Source organism: Vombatus ursinus, unplaced genomic scaffold (assembly GCF_900497805.2).
Source record: "Vombatus ursinus unplaced genomic scaffold, bare-nosed wombat genome assembly UNPS02014598.1, whole genome shotgun sequence".
In the NCBI taxonomy this organism is placed as follows: Eukaryota; Metazoa; Chordata; class Mammalia; order Diprotodontia; family Vombatidae; genus Vombatus; species Vombatus ursinus.
The window spans coordinates 172469-198740 of record NW_020954376.1 but is presented as its reverse complement, the minus strand read 5'-3'; the positions used below and the strand labels follow the sequence as shown (position 1 = coordinate 198740).

The following is a 26272-nucleotide window of genomic DNA, read 5'->3' as shown; positions in this document are numbered from 1 at the left end:
CATATTTCTTTTTTTTCTTTCCTCTCTCTCCTACCCTAGAGATGGCTACCATTAGACACAGATAGGTGTGTGTGTGTGCATGCATGTATATATATATATTTTAAATATATTTAAAATTATTCTACACATACTTCTAGTTATGAGTTCTTTCTCTGGATGCAGAGAGCATCTTTCTTCATATGTCCTTTATAGTTTGAGTATTTATAACAGACAAAATAGCTTATTCACTCAAAGTTGTTCTTAAAACAATATTGTATACAGTGTTCTCTTGGTTTTGCTCATTTCACTATTCATTATTTCATGCAAGTCTTTCCATGATTTTCTAAAATCATTGAGCTCACCATTTTAACAGCATAGTAATATTCCATCAAAATCAAGATTGAACTCAGTTAAAGTTAAATACAGAATATGGGGTTATTGAGACTTGGGATATAAAAAAAAAGAAAAAAAATGGGCAGCTAGGTGGCATAGTGGATAGAGCACTGGCCCTGAAGTCAGGATGGACCTGAGTTCAAATCCAGCCTCAGACCAAACACTTGACACTTACTAGCTGTATGACCCTGGGCAAGTCACTTAACCCCAATTGCCTATAAAAAACAAACAAAAAAATAAAAAAATTTTAAAAAATCATAAAAAAGAGAAGACAATTTTGACCTTTTTCAGGAGTTTGGAGTCTGGAAAAACGTGACATAGAGGGGGAAGGAAAGTAGAAGGACCACAAAGCATTTGAGAATAAAGTAATAGGTTTGACAAGTTTCATAGAGGGTAGAGCCAGATCCTCAGAGAAGGGAGCATGTATTCCAAGGAATGATCTGAATTCAACTGGTGAGGATCAGAGGAGGAGGAATGGAGTCCTGTAGGTGGTGCCTCTCTGCTGAGGGATGCTTAGGTAGCTGTGTATTAACAGGACAAGAACAATAGAGAGGGCTCAGGTCTTCAATTCAATTTAATGAAAATTTAGAAAGGAAGGTTCTTTGTGAGTTTGGGAGCAATGGGAGAAGCAACTGGTGATTTTGAAGGAGGAAGCTTGTAGGTTCCAAGGAATGAGGCAACTCAGGCTTCCTGAGAAATGTGGAGAATGGGGGAGGTTGTGGAGGAGGGAGTTTACAGTTAAAAGACTGGTTGTAGGTCAGGAGGAGGGAGAGAATTTAGGTTCTCTCAGGTTGAGAGAGGAGAAGTTTTGAGGGTTATGAGGGAGGGTTGGGGAGAGAGGATGAGCTTCTCTGCTTCTGTCATGGTTGGCTTTCTGAATAAAAACCTATTAATTCTGGAGAAAGCTGCAGGTTATGGAATTCCCCTCACTCCCCATCCCATGCCCTCCTCACTTCCCCTAGCTCCCAATACTCAGTTGCTTCTGACCTCAGCAACTGATTAAGAGAGGGAGGGCTAGCAGTCCTTGGGCCAAGAGCTCCAGACCCCTTGGTTTTCTGGGTAGGCCCAGCTCAGATTCTGTCTCTCCATTCTGACCTCTTAAGACAGAGAGCTGAGCTGTTGGCTCAGATCAGCTCTCTGCCTTGCTCTTCCCAGAGGATTAATTTGAAATTATTTCCCTTGAGATTTCAACATTCAACATTGACATTATAGACTTTAGGATCATCACTAGAGAGCTGGAAGACAACTTACAGATCATCTAGTCAAATCCCCTCATTTTACAGGTGAGGAGACCGGGCACATGGAGGGTAAATGATTTTTCCAAGCATGTTGGCAAATAGGTGACAGACACTTGGGTATGAGGTGGCACTGTCCTCATTCTCCCCAAGAAAACTCCAGCTTCAGACACATACACTCCAATGATGGATGATTCTGAATCAATCAATCAAAATCAATCAATAAATGAATGAATGAATGAATGAATGAATGAAATGCTTTTAAAAATTTTTATTATGAGTCAGGCATTACTAACCACTAGGGATACAAATACCAAAAGAATATAATTTCTTCCACTAAAAGAGTTTATATTTCAGTGGGAGAAAACAATACACATAGGAGAATGGTGGCTAGAAGAGGAGGCTTTGATATGAGGAGTGTTAGGGATAGGGAGTGGAGTCTGATTGATGGGAATGATAACAAATATTTATTAAATGTCTACTATGTGCCAGGCTCTCTGCTGGGGATACAAATATGAAAAAGAAAGCCAATCTCTGCCCTCAAGGAATTTACAATCTAATGGGGGAAGACAATACAGAAAAGGAAGCTAAAAGGTGCGAGATGGGGAGGGAGAAGGTCTCTTAAGGATTTGGACTGAACAGGTCTTTTACTTCTCTTGTATCCCTCACAACTTTAGTTTAGGGGCTGAACACAATTAGTCTGAGAGAAATGATTATTTCTCTTTTGTATTAATAACTAATTATTGTACTGAGACCAAGGTTTTTCTCCTTTTCTACTTCCTCATCCAAAAATCAACCAGTGTGGGAAATCTTTCTGAAAGACCCAGCCAGAATGGCTGAGATCTAATTAAAGACAGTAGAAGAAATTCCAAGTTTAGGCTAATGGGTGCATTCCTGCTCATTGTGTTTGCTCAGATAGGGCTGGGAAAATGTGGATCCTCCCTTTTGTTGGACAGGTGATACAGAAATTAATAAGCCTCTTTTACCAAGATTTGTGTGGTTCAAGCCATGTACCCCAAGACTCTCATTGTAATATAGCCCAGCCTCTCATTGTAATATTTATTCTCTCATTAATTGTTAACCTATCAGAGTTGATTGCACCTTCAAGAACACCTGCTCTTCCAAGGGCATATAAACTGTGAGCCTATTGTCAGGAGGGGTCTTTAGTCTAAGATAGATGGCCAAATGATCATCCTTTTTATTAATAAACATACTGGAATTATTAATAAAATGATTAAGTTACCCAAACACTATGTCTCTTGAACTTTTTAAATGTCATAAGTCCATCACTCAACAAACATTAGTTAGGTGCTTGCTACACATCAAGCACCTGTGTTAAACACTAGGGATACAAATATAAGCAAAAAGAAACAGTCCCTGTCATAATGGATTGCATTACATTGTAATGTGGAAAGACAACACAAAAGGAGCTGAAAAGGGTCCAGGGTTGAGGGATGGGGCCACAAAAGCAAAAGACCTGGTTTAGGCCCTTCCCCTAAATGAAGGTTTTGGAAAGACCTCACCAATTGGAGAAGCTTAACACATTCTTCTCTGATCTTACATTCCCCAGCCTCTGGGAAGATTGGTGACATATATTTGAGATTGACCAAATGTGTCTGGGCCCGAAGTTCAATAGGCGAAGACCAGATCAGTTGACTTTTGAGCAATTGCAAAAGTTCTTTGACCCCAAATTTCTCCTTGAAAAAAGCTTCTCCTCCTTTAGCACCAATATTATTTTGGTGATGTTGTGTGGCCTTGAACCATGGAATTAGACTGTCTGAAGCACTGATGATGTTACCAAATGACCAGTCACTCAAAAAGAACAAGATATGGCCAGCGGCCAGTTCAAATCCTCTGGTGGTATTCATGGAAAGTCAAGAGATTCAACGGAACCCTCTCCCCAAATGTATTGTATCATTGACAGAGTCTGACCTATCTTAAATCATAGCTGTACTGAAACTTCACATGACCTTAAAGTCTGGCATATAAGTTAGGGTAACACTGTATTACCCTTTTTATTATTTTTTTTGTCAAGGCAATTGGAATTAAATGACTTACACGGGGTCACACAGCTAGTGTCAAGTGTCTGCTCTTGATTTGAACTCAAGTCCTCCTGACTCCAGGGTCAGTGCACTATCCACTGCACCACTTAGCTGCCTCTGTATTGCCCTTTGATAAAGGTAAGTTATCTCCATGAATTTACCTCTTTAGGCTTCCTTTACCTCAATTATCAAGGTCCCTTCCAGACATCTGTGATCCCGTAATTCTTGAATGAACTGCTCTTCTTGGATGTCCTGGTTTTCAATCTGTACCACAGTCTGTGGCTTGGCTCTCCCCCAGATATCACCTTGACATTTGATTCTGCTCATTTCCCTTACTGAGGTCACTAGACTTCATACTGTTGAGTTATGGGGGAATCCCCAAGCACTGGGGCTCTCTTTCATGGAGAAGGTGGAAAAGATTAAAGTGACCACAGAGACCAAGATAATAAGGCATTTAGAGGAAGAGAAAACTTTACTGAATCATGGATTTACTGAATTGGAAAGAATGTCAGAGACCATTTTTCCCTGCTGAACTTTTTTGTCTGCAGGAAAAATGTGAACAAGTAAGCCTTGTCATTGTAAAGGAAGAAACACACACAAACACACACACACACACATCCCCTAAAGGAGCACATGCTTTCGGTCCTCTAGGATGGATCTTTGTATCCATCATGAGACCTAGCACTTTTTAAGTTCAAACAACAGTCGCAAACGCTATGTCTCCATGGCTCTGTGGCACCACATCCTCTCCCCATACTTCTCAGTAATGCCTGATGGCGACCCTGCTCTAGAGTTTCCTGTTCTCACCACAGACTACATTTCATTTCTACGTTCAAGGTTGCCAGACATCTCGGGTTCTGCCTAGCAACAGATATCCCAGCCAGCAACGATAGGAGGGCTAGTCTTGGACAGGGCCAATCCAAGATAGGGTGGGATGTGAATGTTTATATAGAAGTCTTATTTCTCTTTTGGATACTACTGGGGTACAGAGCTTGGAGAGTGAATCCTCCTCCAACTACACTGTGGTTGCAGATGCCAGGCAATCACCTGTGGAAAGGAATGGCCAATCAAAGGAGAAAGAAGAAGGGGAGAGGGTCTTTCTCATCCTTGCTGCTCATTCTGGGGGTACTTTCTCTAATGGGGATCCAGGCAGGTGAGTCTAGGGGAGCATTGGGAGGAAGGATGGAAGGCATTGTGGTCTTGATCTGATGGGGTCTCCCTCACTCCCTGCCCTAGTGGAAGAGTCCTGATATTGACAGAAGACACTCAAGTAGGCAAACTAACAAGGGTCTTATGACCAGAACCATAAAGGCAGAGGATGATCCTGATGGGATATTTCCCTTCTATCTAACCAAGTAGTGGTTCAGGGAAATCTTCTAGGAGACAATAAGATTTGACTTCAGAGACTGAACATGGCTCCACTTTATGTTCAGTTTCTAAGTAAGAATTGAAAGGATTTAGGGCTAGGTGGGGACCTAGGCTACAAGGGCAATGTAAAGAAGGAAGGATGGGAGCTAACAGTCTTTGTTTAAGGTATTGAAATCTCAAGGACCCAAAGAGTCAGTCTTAATCCATTAGCTAGACAATAGAGTGAGAAGGCTGCCAAATTGGGGGATGAAGAAGGAAAAATTAATCAACTTAGAGGGGATTTAAAAAGAGGGAGAGGGAAAAACAAGAGAAGGCAGGAGTGATATCTCATAGGTAGGGATCATACTTCATTGGATGCCCACTTGGATTTCTATGGAAAGTCATTTTATTTTATCCCTTTTGGAACCAAAGGCATCTCCAGTGTTCAACTAGCACCTACTCCTCAGGGTTGTGGGAGAGGGTCAAAGGAGATAATTCAAGTAAAGCATTTTTCAATCTTCAAAGCACCATAGAAATGTCAGTGACTGTTGTAACTGTTGTTATAGACATGTGGTTTCATTGATCTAGAACTTCTGAGGAGGGATCTCCCACTGGCAATTCAGATCAGCACCTGTTCTGAAGCTTAGTCTCAGGAAATTGTTGCCTTGGCCACCGAACGGCCAAATGACTTCAATAGTTTCACACAGCCAGTATGTGTCAGAGACAGAACTTGAACCCAAATCCTCCTGACTCCAAGTTCTACTTTCTACTATACCATTCTGCTTCTATTAGTATTATTATGACTATTGCCACTTTTGCTCCAGCTCATGCTACCACCAACAGGATGAGATGCACAGCACCTGTGTGGTTTCATCTACTACTGGGCCTGTGCTGAAGCTGCCTTCAGTAAGCCTACATTGAATGAGTTTACATTGTAATAATTTTATTCATGCACAAAACAATTATTTTGTCCATGTGTGTAATAGTCCCCAGCATGTTAAATACAGAGGAATATGAGCCAGCTAGGGACTTGTTCTAGGACGATTTCTATCTGAATCTCATTGAAAAAGTTGAAAAGATTGGGATAATGATGATGATGACAGTGAGTGAGAAGAAAATGCTTCCCCTAGGCCTTGAATAAGTCAGTGACAAATTGGTGGCTGCATAAAGGGAGATTGGGATCCTACCAGGAAAGATGATACTAATTGGGGCAGGTCTAAGGTCTCTTAACTCTCAGAGGCTGGTCCCTGCAGACCAAAGCATAGGAATTATTTTTTTAGAGACAATGACAAGATGTCCCCATTCATCTTCAGGATGCAGAGGCAGCTGGTGGAGCAGTCCCCACAATTAGAGAACTTTGAGTTTCCCATGTGAAAGGAGAAACTCAGGTTTTTATGTTTGCTGCAGGTAGACCACATCACCTAGGGTTCTAGGATCCTGGACTTATATTTGGAGCTTGAAAGGACTCAAGGTTATCTGGTTTTAGCTTCCTTATTTTGAAGATAAGGAAACTGAGGCCCCAAGAGGTAAAATGATTTGTTTAAGATCATATCCCAAGCACTCTGTTTCATTATAGTAGTAGCTGCTAAATCTTGTATAATCCTGGCTATGGTTCCATGGTATTTGAATTATGTCTTTCTATTGCTTTAATTATTTTTTCCTTCACCTGGGAGCTCTAGATTTTGTCTATAGTATTCCCTGGAATTTTCATTTTGGAATTTATTTCAGGAGGTGACTAGTGGATTCTTTAAGCTTCTTCTTTGTCCTCTGGTTCTAAGATATCTGGGTAGCTTTCCTTTGTAATTTCTTTAAATGTGTATAGGCTTGTTTTTTGTTTATGGCTTTTGGGTAGTTCAATGATGGTTAAAAGATCTCTCCTAGATCTATTTTCTAGGACAATTATTTTTTTCTATGAGACATTTCATATTTTCTTCCACTTTTTCAGTCTTTTGACTTTGTTTTATGGTTTCTTAGTGTCTCATGGAGTCATTAGTTTCCATTTGCCCAATTCTAATTTTTAAGGAGTTGTTTTCTTCAATGAGGTTTTGTACCTCTTTTACTATTTGCCCAAGACTGAATCTCAAAGAGTTACTTTCTTCAGTATTGTATTGGATTCTTCTGCCATTTGGCCAATTCTGATATTTAAGAAGTTATTTTTCCACTATTTTTTGTACCCCTTTTACCAAGGTATTAATTTACTTTTCTCTCAATTTATCCTCTACCACTGTTAGTTGATTTAAAAAATAATTTTCTTGCTTCTTAAAAAAACTTTTTAACTCTCCCAGGAATTCTTGTTGGGCTTGTGTCCAATCTGCACTTTTTCTTTGAGGCTTTGTTTGTAGATATTTTCAAGTCATTGTCTTCTGAGTTTGTGTTCTGAGCTTCTCTGTCACCATAATAGCTTTTTGTGATCAGGTCATGTGTGTGTGTGTATGTGTTTGCTCATTTTCCCAGCCTATTCTTGACTTTGAACTTTGTGTCAGAGTTGGGCTCTGTTCATTTCTGGGGGAAGATGACTGGCCTGAGCTTCTGTCTTTTATGTACTTCAGCTGATTTCACAACTTGTTCTGTAAGTCTTTGTTGCTTCCAAAACGGTGTGATCTGGGAAGAGATCTATTTCCTGCCCTCCTGGTCTGTGCTTCACAAATTCCTGACTCAGTTTGGGTTTCTTGGCTTATGTGTGATTGGGTTTCCATAGTCAGCTATTGGACCCTGTTGTAGTCTGCTGGGAGGTTCTATAGGTTCAGAGCCACTGAACAGATGATTTTCCCTTAGTTTCAGTCTCCTGTCCTAGGTTGTTCCATCGTAGGCTTATGTGTGGGGCTAAAGGTTAGAACTGAGTCGCTACTGTGCTCTTGGGCTTAGAATCACACAGCTATGGTTGTGGAACTTGTTTCTTACTCTGTACACAGATAAACTCCTTGCTTCCTTGTGACCATGATTGCTCCTCTCCACCTGGAACTGTGACCTGCAGGGGAGTAATGATGGACAGAAGTGCCAGATGGAACCCACTCCTACTCCTAGTTTTGGTATAAGATTTCCTTGAGACATCTTTCTGCTTAGGTTTTCAGTTCCCTCATTGTCCTTGAGCACTGAGTGGCTGCTTCTTGATATGGTTGCCACTACCACAGCCTGCTGCTGCTGGGCTTCTGGCCAGCCCCTACCCTAAGGTCCATAGACTTCTTTATCTCTCTTCATAAGCTGTCCTGGGCCAGAAAAATGACTCACTAGAACTTCTTTTTAGCTTTTAATTAATCCCTGGTACTACCAATTCACCCTGGAGCTCAGAGGAGGCTTTCTGCCCTCATGACCGTGGCTGGCCAACAGGGGGCAGGCTGATTCTTCCTTTACTGTGAGAAACATTCCACATATCCCCTTTCCTCTTGAAGTTAGTAGAGGCAGGTTTGGAATTTTTCAAGACACTTCACGTGGAGGCAAACAAATAAAAGACAAGTCTCATGACAAATAAACTGACAGAAGAAAAGCTTTTTTTCCTTAATTTCATTAATGTCTAGAAGTTGAATGGATGGGTTGGTACAGTTGATGGGGCCTCTTACCTGATTCTTTTTCCTCTCCTTTGACCTTGACTGGGCAATGAACATCAAAGTCCTTTTTTTTTTCAGTCTCCTAGAATTTCTCCTTCCCATTTCTTTCTTTCACCTCTCTTCTCCAGGGAGTGAATGGAATGGGAATTCCAACATCCAGCCATGTATGACAATAGACTATTTCTTAGTCAAGTGTTTATTAGGATTCCAAAGCTAATTAAAACTAGGAAGTGAAGAGCTGGATTTTTCTCTACCAAGGTGCTTCCTCTTACCTTGGTGAAAGGTAAAGAGCATGTTCCTTCAACTTCATGACCATTGATTGCTATTATATCCACTCCTACTGGCACCTTTCAATGGAAGGGAATGACTTTGTTGTTGTTTTGTTATCGTCAGTTGCGTCCAACTCTTTCGTGACCCCATTTGGGATTTTCTTGACAAAGATATTAGAGTGATTTGCCATTTCCTTTTCCAGGATTCATTTTGCAAATGAGGAACTGAGGCAAACAGGGTTAAATGACTAGTCCAGGTTCACATAGTTAGTAAGTGTCCAAGGTTGGATTTGAATTTACATTTTCTTGTTTCCCAGATTTGGCACTCTATTCACTGCGCTACCTCACTGCCCCTGGAAATGACCTTAGAGACCCAGAATTTATATGAGTTCCTGAAGGACAGAGATGTGTCTTTGTGGCAGCACAAGAACTTTAGACTTAGAACATTCACGTTATCTAGATTGTATTGTATTTTATTTATTTGTTAAACATTTCCCAATAACATTTTAACCTAATTCTGGAAAATCAGATCCATATCAGAGCAAGAATTTCCACTCCCCTCAATATCTCCTACCAAGTGCTCTTTCAGCCTCTGCTTGAACACCTGCCCAGTGGTGAGGAGCCCACTACATTCTTAAAAGATCTGGGGATATTCAGAAGAGAGAATAGGATACTTGGGGATAGAGCACGAAGTGGTGTCACATGTAACTATCTTCAAATATTTGAAAAGCTGTCCAGTGGAAAAGGGATTAGACTCTTTCTGCTTGGTTCCCAGAGAGCAGAACCAGGAACAATGGGTAGAAGTTTCAAAGAGGTACATTTAGGCTTGATGTCAGGAAAAACCTTCCTAACAATGAACTTTGTCCAAAAGACTTGGGCTACTGCCAGAGATGGATTCCCCTTCATTCTAGGACTTTAAGCATAGGCTTATGACCACACATTAGGGTCTGAATTCTTTTCAGGCATGATAAATGGTCTCTGAGACCCCTTCCAACTCTAAATTCTGTAATACTATAAGGCAATTCGTTAGAATTTTGTTTATCTCTAGTTAGAAAAATTTTATTTTGAAATAAAATTTTCCTACAAGTTGCTTCTACCTAGTTCCCATAGCTATAGCCTAAGAATAGTGAGAGGAGAAGTAGAGTTGATGTAAGGTTGTTGGACCCTGGCAGACTCCAGAGTTACCAAGTGACTGACCAAAAATAGTTAGCACCCACAAGAGTCAGTGTAGGTCTGCCATTGGAGGTCTGGGGTAACATCATCCCTTTTCTTTTAATTGGTACTAAAATAATTGGGGAGAAAGGGGAAGGATGAAAAACAAATGGCAGCCTCAATTGCCGGTGCATACCCCAGTGGTTTCCTTAGGAACCCAAATTTGGCTTCTTCTCAATCCTCATCTTTCCTGACATCTGCAGCATCTGACACTATTGATCTCCCACTTTTCTCTGTGCTTTCATCACACTACTCTCCTTCTTGGTCTCTTCTGCTGGATCATCCTCTTTCCTCCTAAGCCCTTCCCCCTCTTACTCTATTACTGCAGAGGGCAACAACGTCCTCCCCATCTCCCAGGTTCTCAACCTATGAGTCATCCTGGATTTCTCGCTATCTCTCACTCCCCAGATCTAATATGTTGCCAAGACCTGTTGGATTCACCTTTGCAACAGCTCTCAAATATACTCTCTTCTTTCCTTTGACACTGCTACCATCGTGGTGCAGGATCCCATCACCTCACATTTGGATTATTGCAATAGCAATGGGTAGATCTACCTACTTTAAGTCTCTACCCACTCTCATCCATCCTCCATTCAGCCACCAAAGTGATTTTCTTTTTTTTTTCTTTTTAGCTAGGCAATGGGGTTAAGTGAATTGCCCAGGGTCACACAGCTACTAAGTGTTATGTGTCTGAGGTCAGCTTTGAACTCAGGTCCTCCTGAATCCAGGGCCAGTGCTCTATCCACTGCACCACCCCAAAGTGATTTTCTTAAAACGCAGGCCTAATCATGTCACCTTCTCATCAATAAACTCCAGTGACTCCCTATTGCCTTATGGATCAAATACCAAATGCTCTGTTTGGCATTCAAAGCCCTTTATAACCTTGCCCCCTCCTACCTTTGCAGTCTCCTTACACCTTATTCCCCACCACCTACTCTTTGATCCAGTGACATTGACCTCTTGGCTTTTCCAGGAACAAGGAACGAGGAACAAGTTCCAGAAACTCCTGGTTCTGGGCATTTTCTCTGGCTATCTCCCATGTCTGGAATACTCTCCCTCCTCAGCTCCATCTACTGGCTTCCTTGGCTTCTTTAAGTCCAAACTAAAATCTAATCTTCTACACAAAACCTTTCTCAACTCCCATTAATTCTAGTGCCTTCTCTGTCTTAATTATTTTCTATTTCTCCTGTATGTAGCTTGTTTGTACGTATTTGTTTGCTTGTTGTCTCCCCATTCAATTTTGAGTTTTTTTTTAAGGCAAGAACTATCTTTTGCCTTTTTTTGTATCTTCAGGGTCTGGTGCTTAATAATATATGTGTATGTTTATATGTGTATATATGGTATATATGTATATATGGTATAATTCTATTATATTGTATATATGGTCTATTATATATTTAAGTATATATGGTATAACTGAGGCAGCTGGGTGGTACAGTGGATAGAGTGCTGGACTTGGAGTCAGGAAGACTCACTTTTCTGAGTTCAAATCTGGCCTGAGACACTTATTACAGTGTGACCCTGGGCAAGTCACTTAACTCAGTTTGCTTCAGTTTCCTCGTCTGGAAAAGGAAATGGCAAACCACTCCAGTATCTTTGCCAAGAAAACTCCAGATGAGGTCATGAAGAGTTGGACATGACTGCGTTGTGGTATCATGGTGTGCTTTAGGGGTCATCTGGAATGAATTCACAGAGTCAAATCACCTCTAATTCAAGTATAGGCATTTATTGTGAATGATGCCTCCAATGGGTTTAGTTTCAAGAAGAACCAGCAAAACAAGACAATTATATAGTGTAATGATGCTTATTACACAAAAGAAATTATGAATATTAAATAATCAGGAGGGATTTGTTAAGGGATTAGGTAATGGGCAAGGGGTCCCAGACTTGGTAGAACTACACATGTGATTATCCATAATGCATATAGAAAAGCCTGTTTTTTGGGTGGGCTTGTATGTATGATAATGATGTTATAATAAGCCTCTTTATGTCATAAGTTCAACTAAAGGACAGTTTTTGCTATTACTGTGTAGTTGTTTTAGGGAAAGTCCCTTCTATTGTTTTGGGGTCCACATCGGTTATCCTGGTGGTGCTGCTTTTTTATTGGTTGAGTATTGTGGTCCTGTCTGAGACTAGATGGATGTGGTTGTGGTTGAGTACATGGACACACCTGCTGTTTCTGTGGGAAATATGAGGAATGGGTCTGGGAGCGGTGGCTAGCTAAATGCAGTGGCTGGGATCCCATCACATGGACATGCCTGCTGTTTCTGTGAGAAGCATAAGTTCATGGACACACCTGTTGTTCAACAATGAGGCATATATGAGGAAGTTAGGAAATTGAGTTGGGATGGAGTGGGCAGTGGCTAGGTAGGGGCGATGGCTATACTGAGTCTAGGGTCTTGTAGTGTGGTTAAAGTCAGATTGTGAGGTTAAATCTTGACATGCCTGTTGTTCCAGTGAGGCCCATAAGGCAGTTAGAATATTGGGGCTGGAGGCAGCTTTATTAGGATTCCATCAACTGAAAACAACTGAAAAACTACAACAGTATAATTACACCTGTAGTATCCACCTCCAAGGGTTGTTGTGAGGGTGAAATGAGAGAACAGATGCCAAATGCTTTTCAGACTTTAAACACTATATAAATGTTGACCCTTACTAGGATGGCTAAGGCAGAAACTTCTGACATAGTATGATGTGTGTCTTACACCTTGGAAGAGTGGATTTCAGAGTTCAGAGCAAAAATAACTAGGCTGATAATTCCATGAAGGAAGTTGGTTTAAAAGGAATGGATTGTTTTCAGAAATGAAACTCTGATGACCCAAATACAATTATTCCAATGAAGAAGAAAAGGAGTTGAGGGTGGTCTAAAGAGACTCTAGTAATTACTGAATCAATTCAGGTTTTAAAAAGACAGGCACAGAACTTGAAGTTGAAATGAGGCAACTGAGGATGAGTTAAAGTGTAACATTGTGTGTGTATGTGTGTGTGTGTGTGTGTGTATACACACGTATATATACACATAAATACATACACACATATATACCTATATACATCTATACATCTATATATATTCAATTCAATAGACATTTATTAAGTGCCGGCCATTTGTACAAATATATGTGTACATGTGTATTTTGTACACACACGTATAAGTACATGCATACGTGTGCGTATATATATATATCTATTATATATTATATATATATATATTAGTCTTCTTAAATGGAATATCTGCCACCACTTTGTGAATGTGTTCATGTAAGATCACAAAATAATAGGGCTTATAACTGGAGGGAACTCGAGCCAAGAATAATAACAACAGTTTGCAAAATGATTTCAATACATCATTTCATTTATTCCTCATGACAACACTTAGAAGCAGTTGCTCTTATCCTTGTTGTCCAGATGAGAAATCAGAGGCTAAGAGAGGTTACATTATTTACCCAAGGTCTCACAGCTAGTAAGTGTCTGAGATATGATTTAAACTCAGGTCTTCTAGTACTATACCTACTACACCTAGTGACCTTAGATATTATCTACACTAGACTCTCATTTTACAGAAAAGGGACACTGAGTTCCAGGGAAGGAAAGTGATTTTCTTAGGTAGTAACTGCGCCAGAATTCACACACCATTTCTCTTGCTCTGAATCTATTTTGGCTTCAAACCATCTTGGTCTAATCAGCTTTTATTGACCCTGCCATCAAAACTCTTCAGAGGAGGTCTTGGGGAGCTGCCTATGCATGCAACTTCACAGTTTTGCAAAACAGTGGCAGTTGCATTCAACGTACTGAGGAAGCATCTGTGGGAGTTGCGTTGTTGGTTTCCCTCAGCAGAGGAGAAGAGCACAAGAACACACACATAGGGGAAAAAACCTAAGGACTCAATGCCAATGCAACCAATATTACTGATTGCATTTGACTGACCCCTCCCCTGTTTCCTTATGCTGCATTGCCCTGTGTCTAAAAAACTGTGATAAACTCTAATACACCAACATGATTGCACAGCCTCTGTTTCCACTTTCTCAGTTTAGCTGTGTCTCCTCCTCCCTCCATACTAACACTCCTAATCTTCACAGTATCCTTGGTGCTTCCTAAACTGTCTCAATATGGAAACAGAGAGAGTTCAGCACAGTGCTTATAGCATGAATGATTAACTGCTAAAGAAACTAGCCAAACCCTGAGCCCTTCACTATATTCAGGGCTATACTAGGCACTGATTGGAAAGATGTTTTGCCCCTTTTGAATTACCTTGCTCACTCAGTACAGTTTTACTCCTGATGGTTGGAGATCATAGCCTGAAGGGGCCTTGGAATCTTTCAGGTCTGACCCCTTCATTTTATAGACAAGTAAACTGAGGCACAAAGAGGTTAACTGATTTGTCCAAGGTGACTAGACAGTTAGTATCTGATGTAGGTTTTGAACTGGGGTCTCTCTGACTCTAAATCCAGCATTCTATCCACTGTGGGTAGTCTCTTCACAAGGTGGCCCAAGGAAGCCTAGTTGTCTCCCGAGTAGCAGGAGAACAAAGGGATGAGTGAGAGAAGGCACATGGGTTCTTGACCTCCCCCACACCTGATCTCCTCTTCTCTTCTCTCCCCATCCCTTGCTGTCCTGCAGCTCACCACAAGCATGAGATACAGTTCACAACAGTGGGCACAGGAAGCTCCCTCCTGGACCACTTTATGGTGGACTTTCTGGATGATGTTCAGGTGTTCTCCTATGACAAACATAACCAGCAGCTCATGGCCAAGGAGGACTGGATCTCCCAGGCCTTGGGGGCCAAGTTCATAGCAAAGACTCAGCAGAAGTTAGTGGATCATGAGAAGAGTTTCCTCTGGTTCCTGAAGAAGTTGATGCAGAATGAGACCAAGCATGATGGTAAGGCAGCCCCTCTTCCTTTCTCCCATGCATCCTTTCCTCTCCCTTCTTTCACTCTGCTTCCATCAAGCCCAATGGCTCCTTTTCTAAGAAGCCATGCTATTGGGCTGAGTGTTCAGGTTCTCAGGGCACTTTAGGGAGAAGAGAAGGACTTGACTTATATTGAACTACATCGGCTTCCCAGGACATTGGCTCCTTATCTTGGAACTGATCAATCATTCAATCAATAAACATTTGTTAAGGGCCCGCTATGTACCAGACACTCCAGGGAGACTTTTGTCTTCATCCGGAAGTTTACCGTTTTCCTCTGCCCTCTGTATTGTCCCTATAGTTGAACTTCACTTTGAAGCAATTAACCCCCTGTTCTGCCATGATTTATGAGTTCAGAGATCTGCTGTATAAACTAACCAGCTAATCATTACCTAACCTCCTCTTTTGCCATGGCCACTGTATTTCAATGTCTAATTACAGCAGTAACTTCCATCTGCTCCTTCCCTAGCCTGCCCTCACACATTCTAAACCACCAATTTGTTTTTCTAGGGATTACTCACAAGAAAAAAGGGCATGTACAAATTCACAAGTAATACACCAAGATAAGGTGACTGGAAGCTCACATAATAGGAAACTGGTCAGGCCCATACAGACATGATCAAGGTCTTAAGCTATTCTTTCTTAAGAATACAGTTTCCCAGCTTACTTTGATCAAGATTATTCATAGGTAGAGAATATCTGCCTCCCTTAGGAGCTCAAGAAATTGATGTAAACAGGTAATCCTTAGAGACCCCGAAAGATAACCTTTGACAATATTGGGTACCCCAAAGTTCTCTGCCTTCCTGTGACATCAGTATAGTAGCTCACATTTCTATCTTGCTTTTAATGTATATATATTTCTTTTTTAATTAATTTATTTTGATTTATCAACAATCACTTCCATATGGTTTTGAGTTTAAAATTTTTCTCCCTCTCCCTCCCCACCACCCTTCCTAAGACAGTGTACAATCTGATATAGGCTACACATATACATTCCTATTAAACATATTTTCACATTAGTGATTTTGTAAGTAAGAATTAGAACCAATAGAAGGAACCACCAGAAAGAGGAAACAAAACTCAACAGAAGAAAAGAAATAGCAAATAGTATGCTTCAATCTGCATTCAAACTCTATAGTTCTTTCTTTGGATGTGGACAACATTTTCCATCACGAGGTCTTTGGAGATGTCATAGATCCTTGTATTGCTGGGAAGGGTTAAGTTTATCAATATTAGTCATCACACAACATAGCTGTATTGTGTACAATGTTCTCCTGGTTCTGCTCACTTCATTCAGCATCAGACTATACAAGTCTTTCCAGGTTTTTCTAAAGTTAGCCTGTTCATCATTTCTTATATCACAATAGTATTCCATTACATTAATATATCACTACTTGTTCAGCCATTCCCCAGTTGATGGGCATTTCCTCAATTTCCAACTCTTTACCACCATAGGAAGAGCTGCTATAAATAGTTTTGCGCATGCAGGTCCTTTTCCCATTTGTATGATCTCTTTGGGATATAGCTCTAAAAGTGCTGTTGCTGGGTCAAGGGGTATGCACACTTTTATATCCCTTTGGGCATAGTTCCAAATTGCTCTCCCAAATGGTTGGATCATTTCACAACTCCACCAACAATGCATTAGGGTTCCAAGTTTCCCACATCTTCTCTAACATCTATCATTTTCTTATTTTGTCATCTTGGCCAATTTGATAGGTGTGACGTGGTACCTTAGCGTTGTTTTGATTTGCATTTCTCCAGTCAATAGTGATCTAGAGAATTTTTTTGTATGACTGTAGATGGCTATAATTTCTTCATCTGAGAACTACCTATTCATATTCTTTTGACCATTTATCAATTGGGGAATAGAGTTGTATTGTTATAAATTTGATTTAATCTCTATATATTTTAGAAATGAGGCTCTTATCAGAGAGACTGGTTGTAAAAATTCTTTCCCAATTTTCTACTTTCCTTCTAATCTTGGTTGCATTGGCTTTGTTTGTGCAAACACTTTTCAGTTTAATTTAATCAAAGTTATCCATTTTGCTTTTCGTAATGTTCTCTATCTCCTGTTTGGTCATGAATTCTTCTGTTCTCCATAAATCTGATAGGTAACCCATTCCTTGCTCTCCCAATTTGCTTACAATATCAGCCTTTATATCTAAATCATGGACCAATTTTGACTTTATTTTGGTATATGGTGTGAGATTTTGATCTATGCCTAGTTTCTGCCATACTCTTTTCCAGTTTTTCCAGCAGTTTTTGTCAAAGAGTGGGTTCTTATCCCAAAGCTGGGGTCTTTGGGTTTATCAAATAATAGATTACTATAGTCATTGACTACTGTGTCTTGCATACTTAACCTATCCCACTGATCCACCACTCTATTTCTTAGCCAGTACCAAGCAGTTTTGATGATTGTTGCTTTATAATACAATTTAAGATCTGGAATGGCTAGGCCACCTTCCCCTACATTTCTTTTCATTAGTTCCGTTGATATTCTGGACCTTTTGTTCTTCCAAATAAATCTTGTTATTATTTTTAAAAAATCTATAAATAATTTTTTGGTAGTTTGATTGGTATGTCACTGAATAAGTAAATTAGCTTGGGTAGAATTGTCATTTTTGTTATATTAGCTCGGCCTACCCATGAGCAACTGTTTTTCCAATTAATTAGATCTGACTTTATTTGTGTGAGAAGTGTTTTGTAATTTTGTTCACATAGTTCCTGGGTTTGTTTAATATACATTTATTTTACCACAAGAAGAGAAGTAACCATTACCCCTATTTGATGAATGAGAATACTGAGGAATAGAGGTGAAGTCATTTTCCAAGGATGTATGGATAGTAAGTGTCTGGGCTAGGATTCATATTTAGGTTCTACTGACTCCAGATCCAGTAGTCATATTACATCACGTTTCAACCTCCTCCCACAGTGAACCGCACGGTGCAGGTCTCTGTAAACTGTGAGATTGAGAGAAACAACCGTATAGGAAATGAAATCCAGATTGCTGTGGATGGTCAGGAGTTTTGCCTCCTGGATGAGGAGATGGGAAATTGGATTGCCTTGATGCCTGAGGCTCAGTCCTTCAAATCCATTCTGACAAGGACCCTCAGGACCATTCAGAGGGAACGATACATGCAAGAATATTGTATTGACACCATGAAAAAAATTCTTCAGCACTCGCATATAAAGAAGAACAGTGAGTATTTGGTCTTCCAACCCACTTCCCATCAGGACATCCAAGTCACTCTTTCCTACCTTCCTGATAATGGCTGATGCCCTGGTGTGTGTGAGAAGTCAAAGAACTGGGTACTGGCTTCAGCTCCGATCACTACGGGAAAAATCAGCAGTGGAGAAAGGAGAATTATTATTCTATGTGACTGTGGTCATTCTCTTATGTGGAGATGACCCTGATGACCTGAGGTGACCCTGAGGTCTCTAGGCCTATGCTTACTAAACATCAGCTCTGCTTAATCTCATCACATTAGGGAAATGAAGGCCCAGAGACAGAATATCTCCATGTCTCTGTCTCTTTCTCAATAACTAATCCAGCTAAAGGTAGAGATGTCTATCATAAAAAGGGAAGGGAACACCCTGTTTTGATGATGACAATACTCTCTTGTAACCACAACTCATGAAGACACATCTTCTAAAGTAGAGAAATTACTTTTTTTTTTTTTAGGTAATTGGGGTTAAGTAACTTGCCCAGGGTCACACAGATAGTAAGTGTCAAGTGTTTGGTCTGAGGCCAGATTTGAACTCAGTTCCTCCTGACTTCAGGGCTGGTGCTCTAGCCACTGACCCACCTAGCTGCTCCTGAGGAATTACTTTTTAAACATGCCTTTTCCATCTTCTCTAGTGAATTTGATCATATAAAGTCATTTACATCAATCCATATTGAATTTTGCCTTGTAATATTCAGCCCAATGTTTTAGCCTTTCCAGATCTTTTTGGATTTTAACTTTGTCATCCTATGTGTTGATTATTCCCCCACCCCGAGCTTTGTGTCACACTCAAATGTGATGATCATGGCATCTCTGCTTTCTTCCAAATCATTGATGAAAATGTTAAACAATAAAGGCTCCAGTATAGATCCCTGGGGTACTACACTGGAGACCTCTCGCCAAGTCAACATTGAACTATTTATACAAATTCTGCCTAATGCCCTACCCCAAGTGCCTTCCATGTTGTCTTCCCCAGTAGAATGTAAGCTCATTTAGTTCAGGTATTGTCCTTTTGCCTCTCCTTTTTTTTTTTCATCTTTCATTTATTTATTTATTTATTTTGATTTATCAATAATCACTTCCATATGCTTTTGAGTTTAAAATTTTTCTCCCCCTTCCTCCCCACCACCCTCCCCAAGACAGCACACAATCTGATATAGGCTATACATTTACATTCATATTAAACATATTTTCACATTAGTGATGTTGTAAGTAGAAATTAAAACCAATAGGAGGAACCATAAGAAAGAGGAAACAAAACTCAATAGAAGAGAAAAAAAATAACAATTCGGCTTCCATAGCTCTTTATTTGGGTGTGGATAGCATTTTCCATCACAAGGCCTCTGCAGATGTCTTAGATCCTTGTACTGCCAGGAAGGGTTAAGTTTATCAACATTAGTCATCTCACAACATCGCTGTTATTGTGTACAACGTTCTCTTGGTTCTGCTCACTTCACTCAGCATCAGACCATACAAGTCTTTCCAGGTTTTTCTGAAGTCAGCCTGTTCATCATTTCTCATAGCATAATAGTATTCCATCACATTCATATACCACAACTTGTTCAGCCATTCCCCAATTGATGGGCATCCTCTCAATTTCCAATTCTTTGCCACCACAAAAAGAGCTGCTGTGAATATTTTGGTACATGTAGGTTCTTTTCTAATTTGTGTGATTTCTCTGGGATACAGCCCTAGAAGTGCTATTGTTGGGTCAAAGTGTATGCACAGTTTGATAGCCCTTTGGGCATAGTTCCAAATTGCTCTCCAAAATGGTTGGATCATTTCACAACTCCACCAACAATGCATTAGTGTTCCAGTTTTCCCACATCTTCTCCAACATCTATCATTTTCCTGTTTTGTCATGTTGGCCATTCTGATAGGTGTGATGTGGTACCTCAGAGTTGTTTTGATTTGCATTTCTCTAATCAATAGTGATTTAGAGCATTTTTTCATATGACTACAGATAGCTTTAATTTCTTCATCTGAGAACTGTCTGTTCATATCCTTTGACCACTTACCAATTGGGGAATGGCTTGTATTCTTATAAATTTGACTTAATTCTCTATATATTTTATAAATGAGGCCCTTATCAGAGAGACTGGTTGTAAAAATTCTTTCCCAATTTTCTACCTTCCTTCTAATCTTAGTTGCATTGGCTTTGTTTGTGCAAAAACTTTTCAATTTAATGTAATCAAAATTATCTATTTTGCTTTTTGTAATGTTCTCTATCTCCTGTTTGGGCATGAATTCTTCTGTTCTCCATAGATCTGACAGGTAAACTATTCCTTGCTCTCTCAGTTTGCTTATAGTATCAGCCTTTACATCTATTGCCTCTCCTTTATCCCCAGTGCTTAGTGCAGTTTACAACCCACAGTTTAATAAATACTTGTTGAATTGACTCAGTCAATTCTTAATCTATCTATTGTTATCTAGCCCACCTTAATTCCATCTTTTCCCCAAGTATGGTATGCTACTTTCTTAAATGCTTAAATCTGGGTAAACAATATTGAAGAAATCCTCTTATCTACTAGCTTAGCAATCTTGCCAATAAAGAAAAGGAGGTTGGTCTGGCATTATCTGCTCCTGATGAAAACAAGCTGGCTCCTTATAATCACAGCTTCCTTTTTAGATAGTTACCAATCATTTCTTTAATGAACCATTTTAGAATCTTCTCAGGGAGTCAAGCTTTCTGGCTTGAGTTTTCAGACTCTTTTAAAAAAAATCCTCTTTTTAAAAAAATCAGGGCAACCTGACTTTTCTCTAGTCCTTTGGCACTTGATCCATTCTCCATGATCTGATAGGCTTCACTGTCAGTAAATTAGCAATTCCCTCTGTTAGCACTTTCAGGACACAAGAATGTGGTTCTTGTGGGCCAGGTAAGGATCAAATGAGAGAATATTTGTTAAGCGCTTTGCAAACCTTGAAGTGCTACATAAATATAATTACTACTATTACCACCACTATTGCCACTACTACTTCTACCACCACCACCACCACCACCACCACCATCACCACCACCACCACCACCACCATCACCACCACTACCACCACCACTACCACTACTACTACTACTACTACTACTACAACTGCAAAGAAGTCAAGTATTCTCTTAATCTATCCATTCTCATCTTCTGCTCCAACTCCCCACTAGTCATTTGTTTTCTGAGCTCCAATGCAAATCTCCTTGACAGAGAAAACAGCAATAAAATAAATATCTTTGCCTCCTTTCTGCTGTGACTGATCATCATCCCATTTACTCTCAAGCAGTTGCTTCATTTGAGGATCTTCTTTTCCCCAACATTGCTTAAAAATACTCCTTTTTATTGTTGTACATTGCCTTCCTCATTCTGCATCTTAGCCCTGACACTATTTCTAGGATAGTACTATCATCCTCTATTACTTGCCCCAGATTCCATCTTCTGTGTATTTCTTTTTAAAAATCTATTGCTTGGTGAGTTACCTCTGCATCCACATCAGTCTTTTTTGAACAAATCCCCCTTTTCCCCTTCATCTGAATGGTCTCCATTGATATCTTCAAATTTTCATTTTAGAATTACTCTCTTTCCTCCTGGTCTGGCTTCTTCTATAGAATTTTAGCACACAAGATTAGTTTTTTTCTGAACCCTTTGAAATTTACTCTTCCAGAATGCTGAGGGCATATCAGACCAGCCCAGGTTCCTAGACTTTTCTATCACAAAATCAAGGAGGGAGTGGTCACTTCCTCTCAGAGTTTCTATCATTTCCACATCAGCAGCTAGTCCTTCATTTTAAGTGAGAATTATAACTAGAAATATTTTCCCTTGTTGGTTTTCCGATCTTTTGAAGGAAAAAATTATCATGAAGGCAAGTCACCATTACTAGCTGCTCTGATTTCATAGATACAGAGGTCCAGTGGGTGTCTGAATAACTAAAGTTCTACACCACTGCTATAGCAGGCCTCTTGGCCAGGTTATGAATCTGTTTCCCAGACTTGTGATCTTGAGGATTTGTGATCCTCATTATTGAAGGGAATAAACACATAGATGAAATCATGGGTACTAGGACACTAGGGCACATTGAAGAAGATTCTGATTTTTATCCTATTGTAATAAACAAGACTCGGTTGTCTTCTTAATTGGGTTGGAAATCTGATGATATTACTGCTATCACTAAAGTGGTTTGCCATTTCCTTCTCCAGCTCATTTTACAGGTGAGGAAACTGAGGCAAACTAGGTTAATTGTCCTGCCCAGGGTCACAAAGTTAGAAAGTGTCTGAGGCCACAATTCAACAACCATTTGTTGAGGATCAACTGTGTGCAGAGGACACTGGAGAGGTATAAGATGGACACTGAGAAAGTATGTTATGAATCATGTAGTACCTTGCCCTCTGGGACCTTATGACCACTAAGTCCTAGGGCCTTGGACAATAAGAGAAATGAAGAAAGAGAGTGACAAGGGGAACAGAAAATGCTACTGAGATCTGCATATGATGCCTTCTCTCCTGATCTCTACCTTTAGTGCCCCCCGAGGTGACTGTATCCCACTATGAAGCCATGGATGGCATTACCACCCTCACCTGCTCTGCTACTGGCTTCTACCCCAGTTCTATCCTGTTGCACTGGAAGAAGGGGAAGGAGATAATTGTGGCTGGGAAGGAGAGCTCCAGTGGCACTTTGCCCAATGCTGATTCTACCTTCTACCAACAAATCACTATTGAGCTCCCACCAGAGGACATGGGGACCAATTATGACTGTGTAGTGGACCATATTGAACTGGGGACACCGAAAGCATATCCTGGTGAGTGCTTAGTCTGTGTTGGTTGGGCTGAGTCCCAGGAGGATTGGCCATGAAATGCTGTTGATCCCTTCCCCTTCTTCTAACTTCTCCAGAATATACCAACAGGTGAGGCTTCCAAATGGGTATACTCCCCATTGTCACCGGGATGATTTCTATTCATATTAACTGTCTTCCCTTTATACTCTTTCTCTTGCTGCCACAGTCCATGTAAAGTATCCTGAAAAGAGGTCTTGGACTGTGACCCTGACCATCCTGGGTGTTGTCATTCTGGTGTTGAGCTGTGCTGCATCCTTCATTATATGGAAGAAAATGAAGACAGGTGTGTATATGGAGAGAGAGGGGAAAGGACAAGACTAGTAAGGGATAGGAGACATTGATGTTTGATCAGCTTATGAAGGTGTGGGAAACAAAAAGATCTTTGAATCTTTGATTTCTATTTCCACCTTACCCTCTAGATCTAGGGGATCTGGAGACTTGTCTCTTAAGATTTTTTGTGATTTGATGTCTCGGTTCTTTCTTTTTGGCCATGATTTTCAGGTAGTCTAATCATTCTTAAATTCTCTCTCCTCAATCTGTTTTGCTATGATACCTTACATTTCCTTCTATTTTTTCAGACTTTTGATTTTGTTTTAATATTTCTTGTTATTTCATTCAGTCATTAACTTTTATTTGGTCCATTCTAATTTTCAAGGAGTTTATTGCTTGGGCAAGGTTTTGTACCTCTTGTGCCAAGCTGTTAATTTTATTTCTGATTCTTTATTCCATAGATCTCATTTCTTTTCCAAAAACCTCTTTCAACTCTCTTTTAATAAACTTGTGCTTCATCTCTTAGAAATTCTAGTTTAATCTGTTCCCAAGCTCTCTCTCTCTCTCTCTCTCTCTCTCTCTCTCTCTCTCTCTCTCTCTTTTTCTTTGTCTCTCTGACTCTCTCTCTCTCCTTGTGGATGTCTTCTTCTGGGTGTGTGTCTTGAGTGTCCCTATCACCATAGTGATTTTTGTGTTAGGATGCTTTTTGGGTTTACTCATTCTTTAAGCCCACTTCCTAAGCCCTTCATGTTACTGTTGGGTACTGAACACATAAGGAGGGATTGTATGGTCTGGTCCTGCTGCTTTGTTGGGGTATTGAGTGTTTTGTTCTTCCAGGATCTCAAAGACAGCTCCAATTGGGGAACTGTAAATTTTCAGTGCCTTGAAATTGTCTGATCTAGAGTGAAGTCTGATTTCTGCCCTCCTTGTCTGAGTTCTACAAGTTATAGACCTGAATTTGGGTCTGAGCAGCAGACTTGCCCACTTGGAGTTTCAGTAGATTTCTGCTGGACTTAGTTGCTATTGATGAGATGGAAAGCTCTTCTGGTTTAGAGTGGCAAAATTGCAGACTTCCCTTTGAGCTGAGAGGTCTGACCTGGTTATTCCTCAGCAGGTTTCACTCTGGGCTGAAAGCTAGAACTGAGAACACTCTCTGCTCCTGAGGTATAAGCCACACAGCTGCTCTTTGCTTCTGAACTTGCTCCTTGAATGGTCAAAAAGAGCATTGTCAGAATCTCATAATCTTAGAATTCAGAGGGACCACCATGGTCTTCTTGTCCAAAGTGTATCTGACTGAACAGCAGTTTTTCAATAACTCTGATGGTCAACCTACCTCAAATTAGTTCAAAAGGAATAGGGACCTAATCACCTCCTGTATTATCCCACTCTACTTTTGAAGTACTCTATTAAAATTTTTTCTAGCATACAAACAAAATTTGCTCTACATCTACCTTCCCTCCATGTGGAACAAATGTAATTCCTCTTCCATGTGACAGCTCTACCATGGCTACCCCCAGTCTTCTCTTCCCCAGGCCAAACTTCCCCCTTTCCTTCAGCTATTGTATGACATCATTTCTCATTCTCTTCCTATCCTATAACAGTAGATTTCTAGATATTCTACATGTTGCCAGTGTCCTTCCTGAAAGTGGTCTTGACTACAATATAGTTTTCCCAATTGGGACTGACCAGGGCAGAGGACAAGGGGGATATCAGTTCCCCACTGGGCTTTTCTCTTAATACAGCCTAAAAACCATGCTTCCTTTTTCAATTGCCATGTCATTCCATTAACTCAAACTGAGTTTGCAATGTGGTAAAAATCCCCCAGATCTTTTTTCAAACAAACCATTAGATAGTCATGCCTACCATATCCTGCTGTTAGAAGCTTTAAAGTTGCATTTCATCATATTAGTTTTGGCCCATGTTCCTAGCTTGTCTTAATATTTCCAACACGGTAGTACTCCCATCTAGTTTTGTGCCACCTACTAATTGATATGGATGCTAGTTATGTTTTTATTAATTTATTTTTGTTCATTCATTTCAACATTTATAAATACTGAAGATTAGTGACCCCAGGAAAGTTCCTAGAGGCTTTACTTGAGGAGAAAGAAGAGAACTGGGCACCATCCTTGGAGAATGATTGATCTGATTGGGAGACAGTCTTTGTGTACAGGCAGCTCCTAGTCTGGTTTGTGAAATGCACAGTCCTTGCCTCAGGGGAGGGTGTAGGCAGAGATCAAGTGTGTTCTTGCCTAGAGAAAGGGGGATATGAGAGCCATATCTCTAGGTGCACTCTCACTTGTACATTTTTTTGTGATTCTCTCTAATTTTTTCACAGACTACAGCATCCATGATTGTGTTACATTGGAAGGTGAGAAACTGGGGAATGGGGTAGGAGGAGAATGCAGTGTTACCAAGAACCATAAAACATGTCCATACTAAAATATTTTGTGACTCTTGGGGCAGGTCAGGGAGGGATGCTATTGAATGGGGAAAATGCAGTTCAGAGGGAAATGGTATGTGTGTGTGTTTGTGTGTGTGTGTGTGTGTGTGTGTAAATCCTAGATCCCACATCACCTTGCCCTTACCCACCCAGAATGGGAATCCCAAAAGGAAGTGGGGAAATGGACAGAGGAAGCTTGCCTTGTTATCTGTTTCCCTAGAGCCAGGCTGTGAAGAAAACTATATGCATGCAAATAGACAAGAAATCACTTTTTGTCCCCAGACATTCAATTGGATCTTCAAGGATATTCCTAGAATATTCCGTGGTGCTTGCATCAGAGAAGCTGCAACTGCTATTGGCTCATTCCTCCTGAATATGAAGAAGCTCTATCCAGACATGAGGAGCTGTCTTGATGCCAGCCAGACCATTTCTTCATGCCTTCTCTTCTCCCACTCAATTCTGAGCCTTGGCTTCTGCTAATTCCCTTGCCTTGGTTCTTCCTTTCTCTAAGTCATAGAGGCATTATCCTATAGTAGAAGACTCTGAACTTTGAGTCAGGAGATATGGGTTTAATCTGGCCTCTGACACCTAATAGC

The 26272-nt window shown here is 40.3% G+C and overlaps 1 protein-coding gene across 1 annotated transcript; it reads left to right on the top strand.

The window, feature by feature from the left end:
- The first annotated feature begins 4637 nt into the window (after positions 1–4637).
- Positions 4638–26058, top strand: LOC114042543 (zinc-alpha-2-glycoprotein-like). The gene is made up of 7 exons (XM_027861231.1): positions 4638–4802; positions 14640–14900; positions 17863–18129; positions 22652–22930; positions 23133–23249; positions 25572–25604; positions 25959–26058. Exons 1-7 carry the CDS (start codon positions 4682–4684, stop codon positions 25988–25990), a joined length of 1110 nt encoding a protein of 369 aa, XP_027717032.1. The 5' UTR covers positions 4638–4681; the 3' UTR covers positions 25991–26058.
- The last annotated feature ends 214 nt before the right edge of the window (positions 26059–26272 follow it).

What these genes read in the sequence shown, in the direction of transcription:
- LOC114042543 (XM_027861231.1), top strand. Translation starts at nt 4,682, where the DNA reads ATGCCAGGCAATCACCTGTGGAAAGGAATGGCCAATCAAAGGAGAAAG. An exon ending in GAATGAGACCAAGCATGATG is followed by an intron (nt 14,901 to 17,862) that starts GTAAGGCAGCCC and finishes CTCCTCCCACAG; the next exon opens with TGAACCGCACGGTGCAGGTC. An exon ending in GACACCGAAAGCATATCCTG is followed by an intron (nt 22,931 to 23,132) that starts GTGAGTGCTTAG and finishes TTGCTGCCACAG; the next exon opens with TCCATGTAAAGTATCCTGAA.